This window comes from Eurypyga helias, unplaced genomic scaffold, assembly GCF_000690775.1.
Source record: "Eurypyga helias isolate BGI_N326 unplaced genomic scaffold, ASM69077v1 scaffold1945, whole genome shotgun sequence".
NCBI lineage: Eukaryota > Metazoa > Chordata > Aves > Eurypygiformes > Eurypygidae > Eurypyga > Eurypyga helias.
The window spans coordinates 46959-64863 of record NW_010250565.1 but is presented as its reverse complement, the minus strand read 5'-3'; the positions used below and the strand labels follow the sequence as shown (position 1 = coordinate 64863).

General features: G+C 37.8%; 1 protein-coding gene across 2 annotated transcripts in view; it reads left to right on the top strand.

Annotated features, from left to right (window-relative positions):
- TLK1 (tousled-like kinase 1) overlaps positions 1-17905 on the top strand; it is a 42382-nt gene that overhangs the window by 11429 nt on the left and 13048 nt on the right. The window contains exons 5-11 of one of the 2 annotated variants that reach the window (XM_010151697.1): positions 626-712; positions 1821-1910; positions 2726-2818; positions 4031-4141; positions 5772-5908; positions 7152-7340; positions 14373-14439. In XM_010151697.1, coding sequence (XP_010149999.1) covers positions 626-712; positions 1821-1910; positions 2726-2818; positions 4031-4141; positions 5772-5908; positions 7152-7340; positions 14373-14439 — 774 coding nt within the window. Of the gene's footprint in view, positions 1-625; positions 719-1820; positions 1911-2725; positions 2819-4030; positions 4142-5771; positions 5909-7151; positions 7341-14372; positions 14440-17905 lie in introns of both variants that reach the window. The other variant, XM_010151695.1, reaches the window with a different exon arrangement.

Below are 17905 nucleotides of genomic sequence, written 5' to 3'. Positions count from 1 at the left end.
CAGTCACTCACTCCCCCTGCCCATGCGATGGGGAAGAGAAAGTACAATGAAAGGCCTCTTGTGGGTCGAGACAAGGACAGGGAGGGATCACTCACCAGTTACGGTCACGGGCAAAACAGACTCAACTTGAGGAAAAAGTCAGTTTAATTTGTTACCTATCAGATCGGAGTAGGACAAGGAGAGACAAAACCAGATCTTAAAAACACCTTCCCTCCTCCCCTCCCTTCTTCCCAGGCTCGGCTTTGCTCCCGATTTCTCTGCCTCCTCCCGCTGAGCAGAGCAGGGGATGGGGAATGGGGATTGTGGTCAGTCCATCACACGTCAGCTCCGCTGCTCCTTTCCCTTCAATGGGGGAGGACTCCTCACACTCTGCCCCTGCTCCAGCATGGGGCGGGAGGCAGTTCTGTGTGAGCTTCTCCAACATGAGTCATTCCCTTCCTCTTGGTGCAGCCTGAGCTAAAATACAAAAACCATTTTCTTTCACACTTTAAATGGCCAAAGTCTACTACTAGTAATACAGTCTGATGTGCAAAATCTGTGTACTGATGAGCTGTATCATTCAGTGGATGTGTAATGTGTTTTGATAAGAAGATTGACTAATTGAAGGACCGTATCTTCTTCACAGTACCAAGGTGGGAACGGCTCTAGTCCAGTGCGAGGTGTACCTCCTGCAATCCGATCTCCTCAGAATTCACATTCCGCTCCTTCTTCTGTAAGTGTGTGACCTTCGGGACTGTGGGACGTAACTTTCATAGTTTAAAAGTAGCATAATTGAAAAGAATCTATTCTAGGGAAGAGTTTTCAAAGGGAGTCCTGGGAAGGAGTTCATTCTTTCAACAACAACAACAAAAAAATTATGAGGTAAAATATTAAAACTAAAATTTTCTCTGGGACTTTTTTCTAAAACGTCATTTTTAAATACAGAGTAATTATGTAAAATGTTGAACATTAAAATGTTCTAATGACATCTATTCACAAGCCTCACACAAAAAAGGGGAGAATTTTTGTTACTTATGAGGAAACTGACACATGCACACACACATACACACCCAACTTGGGACTTGAAAAGCTCAGGTTTTGATAAACCATAATTTTAAAAATAATTAATATCTAATTTGCCTGTATAATTTTAAAATTCTTTTCACTGATCATGCTGATTAATTTTTTGTCCTCTTCATATGCACAATTTCAGTGTTAAGCATACCCACATGTGATTCTAAATGGCCAAACAGATTCTGCCAGTGACGGAAAGGATTTCTTTGCTGGTAGACAGCAGCTTTTGCTTCATGTACTTTCAACTTCAGGCACCCTGTTATTTTTGCTAATGCTATGGAGTGTAACACAGATTGTGGAATTTGGCTTGAAAACGGTCTCATTCACACAAACTAGTGGGTTTGGGGAAGTTTCATTAATGGGATCTGCGTTCTGTTCTACACTAGCTTCCTCTTTCTGGTTCTCCCAAGGGAAATAACCACTCCAAAAATAACTCACAGTATATTTGAGTTGTGAAAGCTTAGAATCAGAAAAATAAAGTCTATGTAAGACTGACATCACCTTATGTCAGTCTTGTATTGTCTAAAAATTTTCAATCTTGTTTCCCAAAAGTGACAGTCTTCGTTTTCTCAGGGAATATATTGCATCGTTTCTAAACTGCAAGTGATATATAACAGCATAGTGATAGCTCTCAGTGCAGTGCTCCAAGTAGTTTCTTCTTATTTCTCTTTTCTGTATGATTTTCCTACCAAGCAGTGTAAACAAGGCTATGTTCATAATTGAATATTACAGTTATATCTTAAATCCTTTGTTTTCATGCATTCCAGGTTCGACAGAATAGTCCTTCTCCTACTTCATTAGCTTTTGGGGACCACCCTATCACACAACCAAAGCAGTTATCTTTTAAAATTACTCAGGTAACTATTTTTGAGTAGAGCTATCCTGTATCACTTCAGACTGTAGAAAAAAAATGTAGATATGTTTATTTCTTTGTCTTTCAACTACTTCTACACTCTTGAAGGCTTTGAAAAGCTTTGCTTTTTACAAGCTGCCAAAGTGTTTTTCTACGAAGTTCAGCATCTTATCATTTAAATCTCTGGTTAGTTTTGTGTTCTGCACTTGCCCTGCTTCCAATGTTGCAGTTCATGAGTAGTTAGATGACCATGTCGCTGGTAGGCTTTTGCTCAAGATTTTAGCTGTTGTGGGATCTGAGAGGCTGCTCTTTCAGGCAGTATTTGAAGTGACAGCTGCTGTTGTCATACTGCATTTAAAATATGACATTGAAGAAGAAAAATGAGATGGGAATCAAAATTATGAAGATGTAGTTCTGTTGTGACTTTTTAAAGCCAAAAGTGACTTTTTCACCCTGTGCTGTTTCTGACGTGGTCTGTTCTGTCTTTCACAAGTTGGTCAGAACAAGGCTACCTCACCTGTTGACCAAATACAGATAAAGTACTTCGCTGACATTAAATTTTGCCTGGTTTTATATGCTTTGTGCTGAAATCTTTTAACGCTGTTAGTGTTTTTTCCCAATTGTTCACAGTTGTCCTTATGAAGAGGGAAATCAGTTTTGAATAAGAGCATTCCATGTCACTTAAAAACACATGAAAATAAGGTGTGCTGGTCTTGTTGAATGTTTTAAAGTAGTTAATTTCTCTACGTAACAAACATGAGAAAAATAATTCTGTAACTGTTAAAGAAAAGGATAAATATTTCAAAATGTTCTTTTTAGACTGATCTCACAATGCTGAAATTAGCTGCACTAGAAAGTAATAAAAATCAAGACTTGGAAAAGAAAGAAGGTCGTATAGATGACTTACTCAGGGTAAGTGTTAGACATGGGATAAAGATATTTATTCAGAACAACAGTGAGTCTCTGTTTTAAATGTTTGAATAACCCTTGTTTTTAAAAATTAACCTGGAGTTACCTAAATTAAAAGGTGAAATGAGTTTTTCTTTTTTTTTTTCCTGAAAATACAAGAAGTCTAGGAAATGAAATGCAGAAGGGGCTTTTTTTTTTCTGCTTCAGTGCCATGGCTTGTTAATGATTAAGTACGTTTATAGACTTTCTGAAAGTACACAGAAAGCTGATGATGATTTGCACAGTTGATTGATTCCTCAAGTTCATAATATAATTTAATGGAACAGGTGTGGTTTTGTTGTTCTGACTGTGAATAGCAGTTATCAGTGGGACAACCGTCGGCAGTTTCAGAGTGGAGGTGATTGTGACAGAAAGTATTACAGGCAATAAATAACTACTTTTAATAAGAAACTGGAGTTATACTGTGCTCTAAGGCCTGTTTTCAGGAAAAAAAAATCTTAGTACTTCTGCTCCTGAAATAAGTGTTGGAGAGGTGATACATAGAAGTATGAAATATGAAACAAACCTGTATTCACAAGTCATAGTCTGCTTAGTATTATATGTGGACAAGTACTATTAACCTGTGCAGTCATACATTATAACATGTAGGCTGTTTTAGCATGTCTTCACCAGTATGAAATAGACAAACCTACACTTTAAAACAAACAAACACACAAAACACCAAACCACAACAGCATTTAGATTTAAACAGAATAATATTGCTGTGATTTTCAAGGTATTAAGTTAAATGTGTTTGGAACATAGGGAGCTTGTTAAACTTCCTATTCAGATAACTGAACCTTTCCTAATTGTGAATTTTTTGTTTCCTTTTAAATTAAAAATGTTAGGATTTCACATGACTTCAGCAATCAGTTATAAAGCCTCTGGAGCTAAAATTAAACTTTCAGTTTAACACTGGAGGACTGGAGAAGTGACTGGTACAATGATTTAATACATTATTTACGTGCTGTAAATGTAAATGCAATAAAAAGGAAGCAAGGCATCCTACAAATTGGGATAGATCTGTAAAATGAGATTTTTGCCTATATATATATATATGTTTATGCCTTTTCTTACTTTAGTCATGTGAAGGTAGATACCTTTATTTTCTGTGACAGCTGATTAAAAAAATAGTGGCTTGATATGTTTTCTTTGTATTTTGTATATATTTATTAGGCTAACTGTGATCTTAGACGACAAATAGATGAACAACAAAAGCTACTTGAAAAATATAAAGAAAGGTTAAACAAATGTATTTCAATGAGCAAGAAGCTTCTAATTGAAAAGGTAAGTTTACTGCCTTTAAAATCTTTGTTTTAAAAACTGAGAGGGAGCTGTAGAACTCCATTATAATTCCTTCATTTTCACTTCAGCTTTTTCACTTTAGTTTCTGAGACTGAAACTTCATACGCATGGTCTCTGTCTGGCAGTAAGTGTGTTTATAAGCCTGATTAGGCAACATAAAGTGTTGAGCCTTGTTCAGATCGTGGAAAAAGTACCTCTTAATTTAAGGTGTGGGTAGATCCCGTCATGAGTAATTCAGATATAGCAAAAGATAAGAATTTAGGATGTGGCCAATTTTCTGGACAAACTTTATGAATAAGATTACAGTAGATGAAAAAAAATTCAAACATAATCAGTTGTGGGGAGGAGAAGGATAAAATCTCTTTGTGAGACACTTATATGGATGAGAATTTTTGATGTAAAATGATAAAATGGCATGTTACCTCAGAGTTAATGGAAGCAAGGAAATGACGGTGACCATTTACCTTCGTATTACTATGAAAGAAATACTCATATTTAATGCCAATTATATTTAAACTAGCAGCAATTTCTTAAAAGTCAAGGATACATTGTTTCTCTCTTCTTTAAAACAGGATACAAAAAAGTTTAAGGTAAACAGCCAAGTCTGTTCCCTAACACTAGCTTCTAGATGCTGCTGTCAGATGCAAGGGCACAAACTGATCTGTTAGAGGATTAGAGAGTCTTTCCTCACTAACATGTCATAAAGAAATTATTACAGTCCCTTTAAGTTTCAGCATGGGAGGAATGCGGAGAAAAGATGCATCAGATCTGTTCAGCATGATGCTAGGAGAGCACCTTCAGACTGAGAATATCACCTAGGCCATTTTTTGTGAAAGGCCATGTAGGCCTCCTCTTCAGTCTAGAAGTCTGCACAAAGAACCTTAACTGTGTCAACTTGCCACTTTTGTCTGTGTAATTTCGAGACACAGTTATTTCTTAAGAAGCAAGCATTTGTAACAATTAAACAAGTTTCTGTTCCTCAGTAGTGTTCACGATGTTCTTTCATCTTGTGCTGAAGCAGACTAGGCAGACTCATTTAACACGTCCCAAGGATGCTTGTGGTAGTAGTGACTGGTTCTGAGAATGGCATCTGCTTCTGTTACTGCAGGTGAATATGTGATAGCAGTTACGTCTGCCTGCAGTGCCTTCCCATGTAGATTGCTGAGCTCAGTCAGTTCGGTACAAGTAGTAACACCAGGCTAAGTATACTAGGTGCACTCTTTCTGATACCTAAGCAGGCTCATTTAGTGTAGTAGGCATATACAGACATAATCTTAATTATATGCCTGTATGATGCTGATAGAGTATCAGCTTTGGTGTGTTTACAAATAAAATGTTTTGTTAATTATGAAGAACAGTGACCTTTATAGGAAAACTGAGTCAAACTCGAAATTTTCTCGGTACACAAGTCATCATTATTATCAATTCTGACAACTGCAGATGTTTGAGTTCTACAGAAATTAGAATAAATGCAGTAAAGTAATAAAAGATATTTTTATCTACACTCCTTTTGTCCCTCCCTTACCCTTGTGGGAGGAAAAAAACCTGAGTGTTTTACTGACTTTTTGAACACTTCAGTATTCCTAAATATGAATATTTTTTGTTTTCTTAGAGCACACAGGAAAAGCTGGCAAGCAGAGAGAAGAGCATGCAAGACAGATTACGCCTGGGGCATTTTACAACAGTTCGTCATGGTGCTTCATTTACTGAACAGTGGACAGATGGCTTTGCATTTCAAAATCTCGTGAAGTTAGTCAATGCTATGTTCTTAAAATTCTCACTAATTGTTAGTTCCCTCTAGTGGATTTTTTTATTACTAAGGTTCTAGGATTGGGTTTTCATACGTTGTATTTTGCTTTGCCTTTCGGAGATTGAGAGTACAGTACAGAACTCAATCACTGAGACAACACTGAGGCTGGGTGTCTTTGAAAGGCAGTTTGGTTTCTCTTGACATTAACTAGCCTTAGAGAAGCATGAATGTACTAAATGAGCAGCACATAGTTCTTCAGCTCAGCTGGTAGAAAGAGCTATAAAACTAAATCAGTGATTTTTCAAGCAGCTAACGCTGTATCACTGGTGATCACTGGGGCAGATGAGGTCTGTGGAATTCTCATCAGTCACATAGGTGCTGCCTGTACATTCATCGCTGTAGCAGCTTTTCCAGGCATCCAGCTCCTCAGTGCCCTGAAGGAGGAGTGACAAATCTGCAGTCTCAAACAGGGTCTAGTGCAAGTGGGTGGGGGAGAGCAGCCATCTAGAAAAGAGCTGCTGCAACAGGTATTTTGGCAGAGGTGGGGCCAAGGAAAAGGGTTCTGGGAGACCGTCAGACATGGTGGTAAAACACTTATGCAGTGCCTCAAAAAATGTTCTGTGGTAACGAGTGACTCAATCTTGGGAGAGAGATATGTGTGTATATATACATGAAAGTAATTCACCAAGACTTTAGTTTTGAAGGGCTATATTTAGTCTTAGAGTTATGTGATTGCCTAGGGCATTGGTTTTTTCAAGACAATATTAAAACTAATCTATGTGTTTTGTATAAAAGCTGTAATTGTTTGACATACAACCACACTGATGATTTATTTGGGAACAATCAGATCAAAATTAGTATTAGGCTTATAAAAATCATCTTCTCTATTGATTCTGTTACATTTCTTTTGATGGTATAAATGAAGGTCCACCTGCTCAGATACCTTTTTTTGCTTCTTCTAGTCCAGAAATCACGTGTAACACTATCAAAACCAAAGCAAGCCCAAAACAAAAAAAACCAACCCACCACATATTTCACAAGTAAATTGTGCCAAAGCTTTGGCAAAATTTTTTCACCTAATGAAGAACATTGGTGTTCTTTTTCCTAGGAAACATTTTCATGTGTACAGTAAGTTTTCTGAAAATTTCTTAATGCTTTATCAGTTAAAAAGATAGTTCTTGCAAAAAAAAAAAAAAAGGCAAAATGATGAAATTTTAATAAAGCTTTTTTTGGGGTTTACAGGCAACAAGAATGGGTGAATCAACAAAGGGAAGACATTGAAAGGCAAAGAAAGCTCCTGGCCAAGCGAAAGCCTCCAACTACAAATAATTCTCAGGCACCATCTGCCAATTCTGAACCCAAGCAGAGGAAAAATAAAGCTGTGAATGGGGCAGAAAACGATCCCTTTGTTAGACCCAATTTACCACAGCTGTAAGTTTAACATTTCAATCAGTCTTTTACATAAATTCTCAGATATTGTCTGTGTGAGTTCTATTCAAATAACAGCATAAAAAGACACTCAGTATATTCAGCAGCTATATTCTCACTGAGGACTTGCTGATGTTAGGGAAATTTGCATCAATGCCTATGAAGATGTTATACAATTGCCCAATTTATTTTTGGTAAAGTCACCAGAGAAAGGCCCGTTCTGTGTTTATGCAATGTTCCTTCTGTTTTCCTGATCTAGAGTAGTCCTTATTCTGGTTTCCTGCTCTTCTCGTGTCACTGATACCTACTGAACTTTCCTTCATCCACGTTAGTTTAGAAGCTTCTACTTCAGCTAGACATCTTTCTATTTTTCATATAACAGTCTAGCTGGTAAGAAGAGCTTTTTTTCAGCCTTTAGTATTTGAAGACATGTGTCTAAACCAAACAGACCAAAATATTTTTTCCCCTCTAAATGTTAGATTTTGAGAGCAACTGTCAGAAGTTACTGATCCCATTTCACATATTGACAGTGTTGTTGGGTTTTGGGTTTTTTTTGGGGGGGGAGGGTCATTTAAACATAAAAATAGAGAGAGATGGAAGAAATCTCCGTTTTTCAAGTGACACTTTTTCCTGCAGACTGAAAAGGTATAAATCAAGGCACAGACAGACGTGTTCTTGACATTTGAGTATTTTAAGAAGTTTCTGCTTGGAGACTGCCCTTGATCCTAAGAGGCTGCAGCTGATAGTGTATCTGTTCCTAGTCAGGTTAAATAAAAAGTAAATTACTAAAGCTAAAAAGTCTAAGAGATTAATCTGCGTTACTTTGCAAAAGTAGGCTGCATGTGTTGAACATGGTGACCTCTCACTGGTGGAGGTGGTAATTTATAGCATTGGGGGTGAGGGGTAAATAAATTCCTCTGGTTACATCTGCAACTTACTTACGTTTGGACCATCAGTTTGAAGACAAATGCATGTTTTGCATAATGCATCATTCTTAAAGTTCACATTGTGAAATTGTTTGGCCGTGGCAAAAATACCATGAAAACACAGTAGTAAGACTGGCGATGTGAGCAAATTTTGATTAGTGTTACGTGTTTATTTTGGTAGAGAGCTGAAGAATCATCACTCAAATCGATTCCTTAGTAATAGTGCCTACTTTTCTTCTTCTTAGACCATAATTAATACTTCTGAACAGTACAATAAAGATTACAGTCATGTTAAAAATACCTTTTAGTTTGAATGTAATACCTCTTGTAATCGAAAGTAACATTTAAGTAATGGAGAAGACCTGAAAATTACAGAACATTTTAATTTGCCAGCTTTTGGCCATGTCTTCATTCATGTTAAATTTCCATAATCTTATTGTTGCTCTAGGAGGTGTTAAAATATACGTTTGGGAAAAAATACAGATGTTCTAATTATTAAGTAAGACAAGATGAATTCCTGATAATGGACTTCTGGGTACTTCCTGGTGTTATGCAGTTTTAAATAATTTCCAAATGGCTACAAACGTATCAAGTTTTCATTTAATTTGGCTTAACCAGTTACATGTTAAATGGCACATGAAGGTGCTTTCTGGTTATGGAATTGCCAAAAGAACAATCAGAATTTTGAATCTAATACTTACAAATTTTGTTTCAGACCTATGAGGGGGTTGGAGATCACACAGTCATTAAGCCCCATCATGCTCTTAGGACTTTACTTGAAAGAGTTTCTTAAATGTTTATATTTAGGATTCATTATAATTTTGTGTAGTAATATTATGTGTTGACTCCTCTTTGCTTCTCAGCGCAGAATTAAATATGTTTTGTGTATCTTGATAAAACAATTATTAATGGTGCACTTCCATTTTAGAGTAAATTTGTCATCTGCTATATGTGATTCCTTCCTATTACATTGTGCTTATCACTGTTTCTGTGTTACTTCAAAAGTAATGATCTTAATTAGTATAGTCAAATGGAAGAGATTCTGTTTATATGAGGCATGGGGAACTGGAGAGCTGCTTGAGATTAATGAAGTAAACCAGCAGTAAATCAGTACAACATATATGTGAGTGATTAGGCAGATGATCTTTAAACAAACAACTTGCTAGCAACAGTTAGCAACAAGTGTGTCTACCACCGTGTTGTTTGCGTTAGAAAGTGTCTCCAGCTGCAGGTATTGACAAGACAAAATGAACTATAGCTTTGTAAGGAGCAGGATTATTGAAGCCCTTCCTGAAAACAGGTGTTAACTGTTTTGAAACGGATTGGAGGTGTTGCCTGAGGTTTCTTAATACGGACATTGGTTTAGATCAGCTGAATATACTTTGGTCTCACACAAATTTAACAGCAAAATTTGTGCACTGAAGTTACTAGTACGAAAGTGGCCATCTGCCAGCGACCTGCAAGTGAATGGGGGGCTTGGTGTTTAAATAACATGCCACAGGTGCATCTAAACGCCATCCTGCTTTTCCATCATGCTTTCCCTTTCCGTGGCCCAAACAAAAACTAAAAAGTAGTTTCAGTTTTGAGGGATCTCTTTTCTACTGAGCAAGTAATGTTAGTAGTCTTACATGAAAGGAATGAATTGAAATTTATTTGAAGAACAAACATTTTTTTGAAGTAGAGGTTGCCTTCCTTGCCCTGGAAAAATCTGTTCAAAAACTGTATTACAAAAATCTTTGGAGATTTGAGAGATTATAATGCCTAGTCTCCTCTTCTTAGAAGGAGCTCTTATTTCACTAGACAGTTGTTTCTAGGAGCAGAGTTTTATTTAGTTTAGGTGGCGTAGTCAGCTTCAGTCATGTCAGTTGTATTTACTTCCCAGTCACCTCTTCCTGTGCTTCCCAGTTCCTCCATGGAAGTCTGCATGCAATTTGGAATAGGAGAGCAGAGGGAGCTGGCAGAGTTCGTTAATGTAGCTGAACAAATGCATCATTTAGAGGGAGCATTCTGTTCTGTATGGAACAAATAAAAATGTTTTCAGAAACTTTTACAGGCTGAAGTGCCAACAATGTCTGGGCTTTACAGGACAAGTAAAGACAGCTCCTTTCCTGAGGCAGTCTCCTTCTAATGCAGACATGGAAACAATGGACAAAAAGACCTCATGGAAGGCTTTGACTTGGTCAGTGTCTGCCAGTTCTTGTAGAAATTCGAGGAACTAGAGTGAGAATAAGGCTGGACCAAAAAAAGAAGCTTTTGGCTACAGTTTCTGAAGTGCTCCATTAGATGTGCATATGGCTGTTGGGGGCATGGCCGCATTCTGCTATGCCTGTGTTTCTGGGGTGATTTTTCGAGTGGGAAAAGGTGGGAGGAGAGATGGTTGTAAATGTGCCAGGCTTGGTCATCATGACAACCAAGGAGCATGTGACCATTTTAGTTTTCTGTCTTGTCTGTACCCACTAGTAAGAATCTTTTGATCATAGATGATCATAGAACTTGTGAGGAACAAGTTCAAAGAAGATGGGTTGTGTCAACCCATTCATACTGTGTCCAAGCCTTCAAAATTTGGCTATGAAAACACTGTTGAATGACTAGAAGGCCTATTTTTGCTAATTAAAAGAAATGTTTAAATTGGTGGTAATCAAGCCTTTCAGGCCAGGTAAGCTGTCCGCTTTCTTCCAGCGACAAGTAAAGGTGTCACACCATGGCCCTACACATCGTGTACAGAATATGTCCAGTGCTTTTCTGGGAATTTCTGGAGTTCGTTGCATGTGTATGGTAGCCTGTTGGTCCGTAGACCGTAAAAATACAGCTTTTATTGCACAGTGGTGGTGAGCAGAAAAGACCACAGTCAGGACCAGACTGTTACCAGATTAATTCATGCAGCCTACTCTAGGCTGCCCTTCTTCCCCAACACTCCTCAGATTAGCCTCAAGGCCAACTACCCAACTTAAGTTCATTTGGTGGGTGGCAACAGCCTGGTTCTGGCTGATGTCCCTCCCCTGTGCTCCTCAACTTTCTTCCTCCACATCTGATGAAACTTGTGTGTCGTGGGTAATGGAGGAGCAACCCCCTCTGCGGGAAGTGATGGTGTCTCGTGGATGACTTCTGTCATCTGCCCCGAAAAGGCAGCGGGTGGATGCAGGTGGAAAGCAATGGGCTGATGGAACCAGTCTCCCGGCTGCATGTTTTCAGCCTGTGCAAGCAATGTGGTGGCCTATAGCCAGGAAACAGACAGCATGCTCACTGTCTTTGTTTTACTGCTATTTGTCATGTACTATTTTAATATGAATATAAAGAACAGTATATTTATAGATTAAAAAGTAACAAACTCCTACTTCCAAACAGAAAAAGTAAATGTTTCTGAATATGAGGGAGTAAAGTGGTGTTTTCCAGAAGTAAATGAACAGAATCCTAAGTGACTGCATCTGTGTACAGTTCATTTAATATGCCTTCCTACAAAATGTGGTGGTCAGTAATGACAGTTTCAGATTGCTGTGAATAATGCTGTGCCTGTAATAGATTTGTAAGGAAACAGAAAAATGGAAACCAGTTGCTTATTGGGATATAGCATAGAAATAGTGACTTTGAATCTTAATATTTTCAGTATGATCTCTAACTTGTACTCTGTGCTCAGGAGGGCTATTTAAGAAATTCTTGGAAGGCAGTACTTGCAAGGACTGCCTAGGCACTTTGTCATAACTTCGCATAGACAGCTGAGGTTTTATAAAAAGTACCAGATTCCCTGTATTAGGTTAGTTTTTCAGTGGATCTGTGGTTTTAGAGCTCTCGGTGTTCAGTGAACATTCTGGAAGGTCACGTCATAAACCTCATATTTTCAGTGTGTTTTGCTTGTGGTCCAGCTTTGCTAAGCCACCTAAATACTCTTCTTTCTGAGAAGGGCAAACTTTCCTATCTGTTTGTTGAAATGCACAAACCTGTAATTAATAATGCAGGCAAGAAACAGGAAAGAATAATATTCAGCCTCGTACACACTGACATCAGTCCTTTGCTTTTCTGGGTTGAGAACTAAATGCACATTAGAGTAGTTTGCTCTTTGAGTAGAAGTAATGAAAAAATGTCAGGGATGCTGCTGTGAGGTACCTGGCATGGCGTGGCCTGGATGCTGTCTTTGATAGGTCTAGCAGATGCATCAGAGCAGGAACTAGGGCATTGTTTTCTTAGGTTTCTTGCTGCTGTTTGGACCATATGTTTTGGACCATTGCTGGCTTACCTAACTATCGAGACACCCTATTTCACATTTGCTTTAATGCTGCTTCTTTTAAGATACAGCATAAATTGCCTAAACCCAGCAGAGGTTCTGCCAGGAACAGTAAATATTCGTTCGGTCCCAAAATTTGGTACTAAGGGACCTTTTGCCTTTCTTGGAGAGGCAGAATTCTTTCTGCCTTCGGAGTGTTTGGGGATGTCTGTAATCTGTAATACAAGGCTGCTTTTCATTCCTGTATAGAAAAAGATGCAGGGTAAATTTATATGATGCTTTTTAAAAGAAAGGATCCCTTCCTTCTCAAATTCTGATGGGGTGTGGTCATGGGTGCTTTTTGTCGTCTGATCAGAGTGTTTTCTGTACGCTGTAGACCAGAAAGTTGATAAAAAAACTAATGTCTTATGAAGCTATTTTCAAGTTCCTAGAAATTTATCTGCTGTGGTCAAAAGAAGAATCCAGCAATTTTACTAATATTCATGGATAATATCTGGTCAACTCCATCTTCTGTCCTGGCCAAGTCAGAAAAGGGGCAGCAAAATTAAGTATTTATGGAATCAGGAATAGGAAAGGGCTCTATGAAAGCCTCAGAACCACCAGATTTTATCCTGAAGAGATGCACTATTTTATTAACACTACTTTATTGATTTTGAGACCTAACTAATACAGGGTTTAGAATTCTGAAAACTATGGCAAACTTCATTCAGATTTAAAAGGGAGGAAGAAGTCTTAACAGTTTATTAGATTTCTGCTAATTTTATTGAAGTTAGCATTTGCTGTAAGAGAAATCTGAATTGGTGTCACTCACCTCTGGGGAAACTACTGGTGATTCTCTAGACACCCTCGTTCCCTAGACTTGGAATATGAACAGCATGTGTAGCCTTCTGAACACTTTGTGTAACCTCTCTTCCCAGGACAGTTGATGGTTGAACCCGCTAAAATATGGACTTTGTGAAAACATATCATGCTGGTAGTTTTAGCTTTGCATCATGCAAGAAATAGTAGATCTAGGCAAAACAATGTTTAATTTTAATTTGCTTGTAGGGATTTGTGTGAATCCTTTGGAGGAGGCCCTACCTCTTCCTCCTTCCCCATCCCGTTCCCCTTCATCATATGTGTATGGTTTCTTCTCTGGAACTTGACGTCTCTTTCGTTTCTTTTCTTTGGTGTTTTGTCTTCTGTGTCTATTTTGTTCATTTGTCAGATGGATACTGCATGCAGTCAGCCCATGGGTTTCCTAGTTACTAATCCGTATTGAACGGTCTAGATCCTCTTGGTGATAACTGACTTGGTGTCCTAGCAAGTCTACAGAAAGTGAGGGATCACTGAATTAATTGTAGCCAGGAATCTGTTCTCAAAGGAAGATGAAAAGAGAACGAGCAAAAGATTCTCATGCCAATTCAAAACTGAATTTGTGGTCTCATGCAAAATGTAGTGTTAATGAACTTGGAATGTATGGTTTTGCACGATGTTCTTTAAAACACAACTCAAAAATCCAGTGTTACCAGTCTTGTGTAGTTGGTTTCTGGATCTCCAGCCTTTGGTTCATTGTGTTAGTGTTGAGAAACAAGTGGTGGAGTGGCATCAGCTAAAATATTGGGATGGTGGTATGACTCAGGATGCACCCACGTAATGTGACAGGCTGTCTTGAGAGAACAGAAATCGTCTAGTGGGAGAGGCCGCAATACCAGACACAGAGACATTCTTTAAGTATGTTTTGGCCCTGAAATTACGAACCAAGATGTTTAGATGGTTCAAAAATTGAGTCCTAGTACTGTGGTAGTAAGCAATTAACATAAGACACTGTATTTAGTGTAGTATTTAAGTCTGAATGCTATTGTTTGTTTACCATCATAACTACATTTGTTTTGTTTAACTTTTTTTCAGTTTGACTTTAGCAGAGTATCATGAACAGGAAGAAATTTTCAAACTTCGATTAGGACATCTCAAAAAGGTATGTATATTGTCTGTTATTCTAAGGTGGTTTTCTTTGGCCGTGCCCAAAACCATAAAAACTGGTAATGTCAAAGTAAGGAGAGGGCTTGTTGAGAGCTATGTGATTAGAAAATATAATACCAAAAGTGCTGTACAATTTTATGCCTGACTTACCATAAACACTGGGAGTATAGGGAAGTAGTAGTGAGTTCAAGTGTAACACAGTACTAATTCCCTGAATCCTCGTAACAATGCTTAGGCCACCAATACTGCTCTGGTTTCAGAACTGAGGAAGTGGAGTCAATCAAATTTGATATATGGGCTTTTTATGTTAGTTTTGACCTTTAAAAAGGTCCAACTTACAAAGCATTGCATTTCTGAATTAATATAATGTGTTGATGATCTACAGTATCTATTTCAGTTGTTATTAGTTAGCATACTGCCTGTCGTAAGAGAGAATATAATTTTACTACTTTTATAGAAAATAATTTCTGTGTATCCTAAATTATTTTTACAGTCAGATATTTTACTCCAGTTTTTGACTTTTGAAAATAACAGCAGTACTTTTTTTCTTGAAGCCCATCATTCAACTCTATCTGTGTAATGAGATATTAACAAAATATTGCTTATGCAAGCAAAGCTTTTGAGGAATAACCTGTGAAAAAGAATAACAGTTGAAGCAGGCAGAACTATCTCAACAAGTGTGAAAAGAAAGTACTGTTATCTGCTGAGCAGTAGTTCTTGAGATGTTCGGTCAAAACAGGTCATAGCGTTTTTCCCTGTCAAATGTTGTGAGAGTCTGTTTCAGACGTATTCTATTCAAATGTACAAGTCACCTTTTATAAATCCTACTATGATAAACTGAACTGGGCCCCTTGAGAACTGATGCTGTTTTTAATGGATATGACAAGAAAGTACTTGAATGTGTCGTGGAGGATCTGCAAATAAACTTGTTGGCACTAGTGAAGCAGACTGCCCACATAGTTCTTCGTTGTTAATGCTTCAGAAATGGCACTAGCTTCACATGAAATTCTGTTACGAAATTCTGTAGGTTTTTCCCACGCTTTAACTTTCTGAAGTCTAATGGAAATTTCAAGTGACATTAACAGCTTCCTTTATCAGAGTCGTTCGATACCTGAATTTTGTTTCCACCTTGAGCATAAATGCTGAGGTACTCCATGTATGAAGGAACTTCCTTGACTGAATGCCAGATGGGAAACAAATGTTATTTCTTAGCAAATCATGTTTTGATATATCTGAAAATAATAATAAAATAGATATTTGCATTTTAATTCTTATGTGCAGTACAGATTTTATTGTTAACTAAGAAAACCAATTTTATCTTCTTTTTACGTGGCTATATTTCTTCCCTAGTGCTTCTTTGCTGGTTCCGTATTTTTCTTCTTTCCTTCTGCATATGCTGTTTAGCTGTCTGCTCTTCTTCCTTTTCACTCTCCAGATGCTTTCCTGGTGCTCTTATTTTTGGTGCCCTGTACATGCTGCCACCACCAGTTTTCTTTTCCTTCTGCTCCCCAGGAAATTCTTTTCCAGCAAGCAGCTTTGGTCCTGGAGAGAGGCTCTTGTTTTCTCACTTCCTTTTATATAGCAGTGACCTGAGGCAGCTAAGCTGGTTCATTCTTGTTTAAAGGTATTCACAGCCTGAGTGTCCTAAATAACAGCTGGAAACAATGCAACCAGCCAGTTCTCTTTGGACTGACATTGGCCTATGAACTACATTTTGAGAAGCACTGAATTGCATAATATATGAACAAAAAAGCCCAAAAGAGGCATAACGGATGGATATTTTTTGTCAGCCTTTGGGAAGAACATAGACAATTGTGTGTGTATAAGTGTGTGGTATTTGGAGGGCGGGGAGAAGGGCTAGAATTCTTTATAAGACTGTTGTGTTATGAAGAACTGCATATCATTTCATGGTGTTTAACAGAGCACTGCAGGGATAAATTTAAATGTATAAAAAGTAAGAGTTTAACATTGTATAAACAGGAAAAAAAATACAACCCTTGACATTATATGTTAGGAAAAACAAATGGTCCACCCAGATCTGCTAGCAGATCAGTGTTGCTTAGCCCAGCTCTTAAATTAGTAGGAATCTGATTTTTGTTTTCTGAATGTAGGTTTGTTTGTCTCGTGTCTTGTTTTGGGATGAGAGTTTTTTTCCTTAGCTTATGGGGTGGGATTCAGGATATCCACTGAAATCATCTGGTCCAGGCTCCTCAACTCATTGGAAATGTGGTCGTTGAATGTGTGTTTTAGATTATATAAATACAGTTGTTGTTTCAGGATGTGGTTTTATGATATGCCATGTTGGAAATACCAGCTTTTTAGCATTTTCTCTCCCCTCTGCTGACTTGTGCCTCTATCCCCTTGTGCCATGACTTGTTGTCTTGTTGCTTTTACCAGCACCGTGAGGTTGTGCAGTCACAGTATAAATTGGATTGGAGAACTGCTCTAGCTTCTTTCAACACCCATATATATATATTTGTGTGGTTTGTTGGGTGGTGTTTGGTGGTGGTTTGGGGGGGTTTTTTAAGAAAAGATTGATTAGTTTTCCAGTTTGATTCACCACATGGCTGTACAAGAGGCTGTGCCAAAACAACAAGAGATGATGTGGGGCATTGCTTCCACTGGCACTACTACTAAAAAAATTTGTCAGATGCCAGGCCTTCTTTTTTCTTTTCAGTTAGAATAATTACGTAATTATGAGCCTTCTGGTACGCACTAATTTTGTGTCCCCTTTATTCAAACTTTCAAGTTCTAGAGGTACTAACTCTGAAATCAGTGTAACTCTTCCTGCGTTGTCTTTCAATGAGTATACGTTTTTCACTTCAAGTATAGATACGTACATTTCTACAGATTAGGCATCATGAATTCTTTATTCTTAGAGAATCTCAATAAACAGCTATTTCAGTGTTCTCTCATATGTAGCATAAAGATGAGATAATTTTAAGTGCTGAAATTAGTTAGGAAAGGTACTCGTACCTAATGTGCTGCTTTTGAAATTGCACTCAAAATCTTAGGCAATGCACACTCTGCATTTGTCATTTTAATAAAACACAAATGGAAACATGTTTTTTAAATTAGCTTGGTTTTGGTGTCTTGTTTCAACACCTTACCAAGGTTTCTGCTGTAATGACATATTCTTTTATTCCTTTTTTGATTTGCACCTCAGCATCTAAATATTTAAAACATCTTGTCTTAATTTGTCAGTTTGTAGAAAATCTATAACTGCACAAATCTCAGTTTTTGCTTCTTTGTACATCAATTTCAGACCGCTTCCCAGATAATTTCTCTCCTTGGCTGAGGTACAAAACCCAGCTGCCTCTCATTTCAAATAGCATCCCTACAGTGCAGAACAAAACTGTGAACATCCCATTACCTGTGGGCTCACGGAAAGAATGTTCCTCGAAACAGGCTTTTCCCTTATCTTTTTCTGGCTTTAAGAGAACAGCAGTGCTTTCTTCTAG